Source organism: Macaca mulatta, chromosome 20 (assembly GCF_049350105.2).
Source record: "Macaca mulatta isolate MMU2019108-1 chromosome 20, T2T-MMU8v2.0, whole genome shotgun sequence".
NCBI classification, from domain to species: Eukaryota; Metazoa; Chordata; class Mammalia; order Primates; family Cercopithecidae; genus Macaca; species Macaca mulatta.
This window is the reverse complement of record NC_133425.1, coordinates 77328267-77335698: the sequence shown is the minus strand read 5'-3', so window position 1 is coordinate 77335698 and position 7432 is coordinate 77328267. Positions and strand designations below refer to the sequence as shown.

Here is a 7432-nt window from a genome sequence, read left to right as displayed (position 1 = left end):
TAAATAGGTTCTGGTAGCTACCTGGCCAAAGATTAATGGGGCCCTGGCTACGGAGTGCCTGTAGCACTCATCCTAGTGCCTTTTTCACCCAGCCTTTCTTGAAAGTTGCTTTGAACATCTGCCACTAAGAGGAATGTTCTTTCTTCAGCTGTTAACTGCCAAATAAAATAGCAACTCCCAGTTGGAGGAGTAACTGGAGTAATAGCACCCCATAACAGCCCTTCCTTGGCCAGACTGCTGTTCCCTGTATTCCTGGCTTCAGGCAAGGTAAATACCTTTCTTTTAGGAGCTCGTGGATGGAGATGATTGATGAGACCCATAGCTTTTTATTTTTTTAACATCGCACCCCCAAATCTTGGCACTGTATTTGGCATGTGGAGGTGATCAGTAAGTTTTTATAGAGTGATGGGACCAGAAGGGTCTTCTGGTCTGAGCCTGATTTGTTCTGCCCTGCTCTTCAGCAGTACATGCATGCTAAGCCCAGCATTTCAGATAACAAGAGGAGGGCCAGATGGGTTTTCTAGGGGCCAGTTTCATCCACATCAAGCATCAGGCTTACTGCTGGTTTGTTCTTCCCCACCACAGCCATCGCTTTTCACAGTTACACCCATTTTCCCATCAGTTGTAAATTCACTCATTGAGAAGTTTTGACTCTACCAACCAACTCCCTCCCCAACCCAGCACTCTCCTCTCCTTTAAAAAGCCATATTACATCACTGGTATCTGTTAATATCTTAAGATGCAGAGGTGTAAAGCCCTCACCAGCCGCACATATTATCATGAACTAGGTAGGTTTGCCCCAAGGGAGACGGCTGCATTTGAAATTTTCTGTAACACCCTAATGCTTAGCCCATTAAAGCTCAGCTTGCTGCTCCAGAAAACTGGGTAACCCAGAGACATTTCGCCATTAACCTAACTTTTGTCTGCCTCTTTCAAGCAGCAATTGACCTCTTGCCTGTGGAGAGCTGTGGACCGAGGGCCTTTCCAGCAGCCTCCCAGCCAGTTCAGTAGGGCCATGGGGGATTAGTGGGGCCAGAGCCTACCAGCAGTTGGCAGAGCCAGGGGCAAATGAGAACCTGCCCCTGCAGCAGAGCTCTGGTCTCTCTGGTGGGCTTTTTAAAACAAAGAGGCCCCAGGATTCCCACCTCCATCCCAGTAACTCTGGTCACAAAACAAGCCCTCACCATTCATTACAAATTGTCTTGATGAAGAGATCCCATCACTCAGCCATTTTCTTGTGGACTGCAGCAGGCAGCCAGTGGTAGTAAAGTACATTGAACTGAGCAGGCTGCCTTTGGGTAGGGCTTCTCTTTGGGCCCTTATGGAATCATTTGCCTTTTAGTTAAAATCCTTTTCAGAATCTAATGAATAGTTTCTTACATTTCCAGCTCATCTTCTATGGACGTCAATTACCTGGATCATTAGAGGTAGAATCTTCTTGGCCGGAGAAGAAATCCTGTTCACTGTGTACAGGTTGTGCAACAGAAGGCTTAAGTGATCAAGGTTTTCACTGCTTTTATTCAATGAGGTTTGGAACATGAGAGGCCAAAAATGAGGAGCACATTTTGGGGAATCCTCTATAAAGAATATAAGTTAAGGAAGTTGTCCAAGATGAAAATAGTGGCAGGAAGTTACCCCAGCTCATGCCAGTTGGGTCTTCAGAAATGTCACCTTGATGGCAGGCTTGAAGAAAAGATGTCACAGATGAGCGTCTTCCTGGAGTGTGAAGAGGGCACATTCTCTTACATGCAAACACACATGTGCACACACACAGTACCCTTACACACATAATCCAGCTTCTATGAGTAAAACTTGCTGTTGCTGACTCTCTTCTCTCTTAACCTGAAATAAAACAGATTTCACCGTCAGCATTGGGGCATGAGAAATGGGCTGTGTGCTGAACTCTGTAACATTTCTCTGTCCATACATTTGCCAGTCATTCATAGCTGGATGGTGTAGGGCTGAGTGTCAGAGAGGCAAGCTCCAAGTTCCTGGTAAGACACTGAGACTCAGAAAGGTTAAATCTCCTCAATGGTAAAATAGAGTAAGAGCTACTCTGCAGGCTGACATTAGGACTTTTGTCTGGATGATTCTTAGTACTTTTAGACACATTATGAAATACTTGGCAACCCTGGCCGCCGCGTATCCCATTACATGCCTGTAGCACAACCGGAAGCATCCCTGTTGGGGGATCTTGACGCAATCTAGAGCCACTGGACTAGCCCGTTCTTGAGAACACAATAAGGACTCCTTAAAAGTCGGTGGTCACCATTTATTTTCACTATTAAATTGAAATGTCCTTCTAGAGGAAATAGTTCTACTTAGGGGAAGTGGCAAGCGCCTAAGGTATTACTTTAAGTTAATTTCTAGAACAAAGAGCACTAGAGTCAAGGGTGCCAAAGCTTTTTTTTTTTTTTTTTTTTTTTGAGATGGAGTCTCCCTCTGTTGCCCAGGCTAGAGTGCAATGGCGCGATCTTGGCTCACTGCAGCCTCTGCCTCCCAAGTTCCGAGTCTCCTGCCTCAGCCTCCAGAGTAGCCGGGATTACAGGCACCTGCCACCACGCCTGGCTAATTTTTGTATTTTCAGTGGAGACTGCGTTTCTCCATGTTGAGCATGCTGGTCTTGAACTCCTGACCTCAGGTGATCCGACCACCTCAGCCTCCCAAAGTGCTGGGATTACAGGCATGAGCCACCATGCCTGGCCCATAAGCCACCATGCCCGGCCAAGGATTTCTGAAGAAAGCAACTCAGAGGGCTTTCCAGAAGCCTGGCCCCTGGTGCCCAATATCACTGTGCCTAGAGACCTCCCAAAAGTTTGCAGGTGGAGGGGCTGACCTACCTCTTGTTGCATTTCTCCTGGTACAGCTGGAGCTGGTTCTCATTAACATTGAACTCTTTAACCAGGGCATCCCGGTTGGCATTGCGCAAGTTCTGGTGTGTGTCATACAGAAAGAGTTGGTTGTTCAGTTCTTCTTGCCGCCTCCTTAGCTGGCGACAGGAGGAGTAAAGTTCCTCTTCGCTCTCCTGCAGGATGCGGGGGAGAGAACAACCATGTGGTGACTATACCTTCCAAACCAAAATGTGAACGCGGCATCTCACAAGCACACCTGAAGGGAACATGGGGCAGAAGTTTTGCAACTTGGATTAGCCCAGAAGAGACAGGGCCTATTTTTACCAAACATAAAACACAATTATTTATTGTGTGGGAAGCAAGCCGTCTAAAAAGTGCTTGGTCTTTACACTGTCGCTTTATTGCAAAACATTGAAATAATTACTACACTGCCCGTAGATCCTATTTCCTAATCTATTCCGGTTTTCCCTTGGTCTACATGTCACCTTCTGGTCTTTAACTGCAAAAGCATCTAAGCAGCTGCATGCTTAAAGTGGAACCCAGCAGAGGAGAAAAAACAGCATGACATGAGAGCAACAAGGCAGGCAAGAGGCAGATAATTTAAAATCTTTTCAGGGTCTTAAAAGGCAAGGTAACAAGCTGCAACATGGATGAACCTTGAAAACATTATTCTAAGTGAAAGAGCCCAACTCTAAAAGATCACATATTGCGCGATGCCATTTATATGAAGTGTCCAGAACTAGCAAAATCTTAGAGACAAAGTAGATTAAAGGTTACCAGGGTCTGAGGGATGGAGTGAGTGGCAGCAGCTAATGAACATGAGATTTCCTTTTTGGGTGTTGGAAATGTTCTAAAATTGATTGTGGCCATGACTGTACAACACGTAATAGGCTATAAACCATTGAATTGTACACTTTAAATGAGTGATGATATGATATGTGGTTATATGAATTATCTCTCAAAGCTGTTACCCAAAAAAGCCAAGGTATCGTAAATTACACCTTGCAGAGATGGGCATGTGCCTCACCTGTAGCCGGTAATGATTTCTACTTCCCCCACCAGTACCACCTCCAGGCACATGACCCAATCAAGGGCCAACTAGACGCATCTGTGGGAGTTTCATTGGTGTTCTGGGTAGAGTGTCTTTTCTTGGATCAGGTGAAAGAGTGAGTGTGGTCCTGTCATGGCCACACTGCTATTGTGTCAAGAAGTTGGGAATGTGCCAAAAAAAGAGGAAAACAGCCACTGCGTGAGCACAGAGATTCAGCCATGACTGAAACAAGACCTACTCCTAAACTTTTCAGTTGCAGGAGCCAAAATAGTACATTATACTAGGGGAGACAAAAAGATAAAACCCACTCAGGGTAGGGAGTTTGGGTTTCAGTGCAGAGGGAGGATAAGGATGTTGTACCTCATCTGTTTCAGAGGGTCACTGACTACTGTGTGAAGCTTGGCTTTGCCGGAGGTCAAGTCAATTGGCCTTTCCTGATGGAGTTCAAGTGAAAGACTCCTGTGCTACAAAAACATGTGTCAAGGTGCACAAACAAGATCCTTTGTCATTTACTTTTAGAAAAACATGGACTCGAACCATACTCTGCAAGGTTTTATTCTTACTTTAATGACCTAACAAAACAGTCCCCAGGGTAACAGCTGGAACTGTGACTTTGGAGAAGGGGGAGACAAAATGGTTATTCCAGCTGTTTGCAAAGGTTGAAGAGTAAGCAAAGGTAAAATGGGCTGTCCTTGGTGATTAAGTGAATGTGTCAAGTGAGGCACTGGGAAGAGTCAGTAATGACTTCACTTAAATGTATTCCCTTCCTAAAGGGAATACATAGCTTTCCTCCCTGTGAAGAATAAAGCATATTAAAAAGTCAAACAATAGATGCTGGTGAGGCTGTGGAAAAATAGGAAACTTACACTGTTGGTGGGAATGAAAATTAGTTCCACCATTGTGGAAGACAGTATGGTGGTTCCTCAAGGATCTAGAACAAGAAATACCATTTGACCCAGCAATCCCATTACTGGGTACGTACCCAAAGGAATATAAATCATTCTACTATAAAGACCCATGCACATGTACGTTTATTGCAGCACTGTGTACAACAGCAAAGACATGGAACCAACCCAAATGCCCATCAATGACAGACTAGATAAGGAAAATGTGGTACATATACAGCATGGAACACTATGCAGCCATAAAAAGGAATGAGATAATGTCCTTTGCAGGGACATGGATGACGCTGGAAGCCATCATCCTCAGCAAACTAACACAGGAACAGAAAACAAAATACCACATGTTCTCACTCATAAGTGGGAGTTGAACAATGAGGACACAGGGAGGGGAATAACACACACCAGCGTTAGTCGGGGGATGGGGGGAGGGAGAGCATTAGGACAAACAGCTAATGCATGTGAGACTTAAAACCTAGATGACAGGTTGATGAGTGCAGCAAACCACCATGGCACATGTAACAAACCTACACGTTCTGCACTTGTATCCTGGAACTTAAAGTAAAAATTTAAAGAATAAAGTTCAAGGAAAAGTTAAAAAAAAAAAAAGAATAAAGTCGCCGGGCACAGTGCCTCAGGTCTGTAATCCCAGCACTTTGGGAGGCTGAGGTGGGGGGAATGCTTGACCAGGAGTTCAAGACCAGCCTGGGCAACATAGTGGGACCCTGTTTCTATAAAAAATGTGAAAATTAGCCGGGCATGGTGGCATACCCTGTACTCCCAGCTATTCAGGAGGCTGAGGGGATAAGATCACATGAGCCCAGGAGGTTAAGTCTGCAGTAAGCCACGATCATGCCACTGTACTCCAGCCTGGGTAAGACAATGAGACCCTGTCTCAAAAAATAAAGCAAAACGAAAACCCCATTTAAGTCTTAATTATATACCATGAAAGGTCTCTCTTTCCTCTTGTCTGCACCTAGAAGAAAATGGCTTCTATTGTTTTATTCTACATAATGAGTATTTGTTATTCAGGTGCAAATTCAAAATTCACTTTTTCTATGAATGCTTCTGTAACTGCAGCCCTTTATCACCTTTTCTGAGTCCCAAAATATTTACAGCTATATTACATACTGTAGTCCTGGGTACACTATATATATATGAGATAGAATGCACATTCAGAAAAGAACATAAAAGATAGAAACCATTTACTGAATAACTCTACAGCAAGTGAACCAGTCTTCTTGACTTGAGGAACCACCATTCTAGTCAAGAGAAAGCATTTTGTAATACTTATTTCCTGGATTTCTTTTGAGTCTGAGTTTTCACTTAAAAATTTAGTTTATTTTATTAGAAAATAAAGGAAGCCTTTGGTATTAAGTTTTACCTGGCCTGAGACAAAATCTTTATGGCATTCTCTGCCTTTATTTATTTTTTTTTCCTGTTTGTTGGGTGGGGGGAAAATACACAAAAGTGAAGTTTTTCCCCCACCAATACTTTTTAAATTGTTTTATGTTGGAAGTTTAAGCTTACAAAAAAGTACAGTAATAGTACAATGTTCTACATACCCCAACCACCTAGACTCCACAGTGTTAACATCTCGCACAACCACAGTACAAGTATCAAAACTAAGAAATTAATATCGGTGCAATACTAAAACTACAGATCTTATTCATATTTCATTGGATTTTCTACCAATGTCCTTTTCCTGTTCCCACATCAAATCTGGGATCCCACACAACCTTTAGTCACTGTGCTACCTTAGTCTCCTACAATCGGTATGGTTTCCTCATTCCTCCTTCAGGACACTTTGGAAGAGTACTAGTCAGTTATTTTGCATGAATGTCTAGCAACTTTCATTTGTCTGGTGTCTTCTTCTATTTTGTTTGAGGTGACGCAGTTTTGGCAAGAAGGTCACAGAAGCAATGTACCCTTCTCAGTGTCTCACATCAGGAAGGACGTGATTTCAACATGCCTTATTCCAGGTGGTTGGTAACACTGATCATCTGATTAAAATGGTGCCTGCAGGGTCTATCTGCTGTAAAGCTGCTATTTTCTTCTAATTGATACATTTCTTGGAGGAAGACACTTTTGGGACAATGGAAATACATTTCTCTTCCAACTTTCATTTAGCATTCATCAGTAGGTCTTACTGCAGCAGTTAGTGCTATGCTGTTTCGATAGTGATTTTCTAGTTTCTTCATTCCTTCTACATTTATTAATCAGAATTCGTTTGTGGGGAGGACTGACTCTTCTCTCTCATGTATTCATTCATTCACAGACACGTAGCTATTTCATTCCGTGTGCTAGAATCCAATATTATTTTGCTATGCAAATTGTTCCAGCTGTGGCCATTGGGAGCTCTCCCTGGTTGGTTCTTAGGCCCCTTTGATGCCACCATTTTTTCAGCACTTCTTTATTTACTGAAATGTTAAGATGCTCCAGGTTCTTTTTATATTTTATTTATCCCAAGTCTGGAAATCAACCACTTGTCTAAGGAGCCCTTATTTCTTTTTATTGGAATATGATATTTGGCAATATCTGGAATTCAGAAGCCAATGACTGGGGTGTCATTAATTCTAGGCACTCAGCAGAGTGAGCTAGGATATGTATGTATTTGTAGTAACATGTAA

At 43.1% G+C, this 7432-nt stretch overlaps 1 protein-coding gene across 7 annotated transcripts in view; it reads right to left on the bottom strand.

Annotated features, from left to right (window-relative positions):
• Positions 1-1498: 1498 nt before the first annotated feature.
• The window catches only part of PLCG2 (phospholipase C gamma 2), a 230942-nt gene continuing 225008 nt past the window's right edge, over positions 1499-7432 (bottom strand). For all 7 annotated transcript variants that reach the window (XM_077986963.1, XM_077986964.1, XM_077986965.1 and 4 more), the window contains 2 exons: positions 2841-3025; positions 1499-1842 (listed from right to left, as the gene is read on the bottom strand). In XM_077986963.1, the coding sequence (XP_077843089.1) occupies positions 1800-1842; positions 2841-3025 (228 nt within the window). In that variant the 3' untranslated portion in view covers positions 1499-1799. The remainder of the gene's footprint in view (positions 1843-2840; positions 3026-7432) is intronic.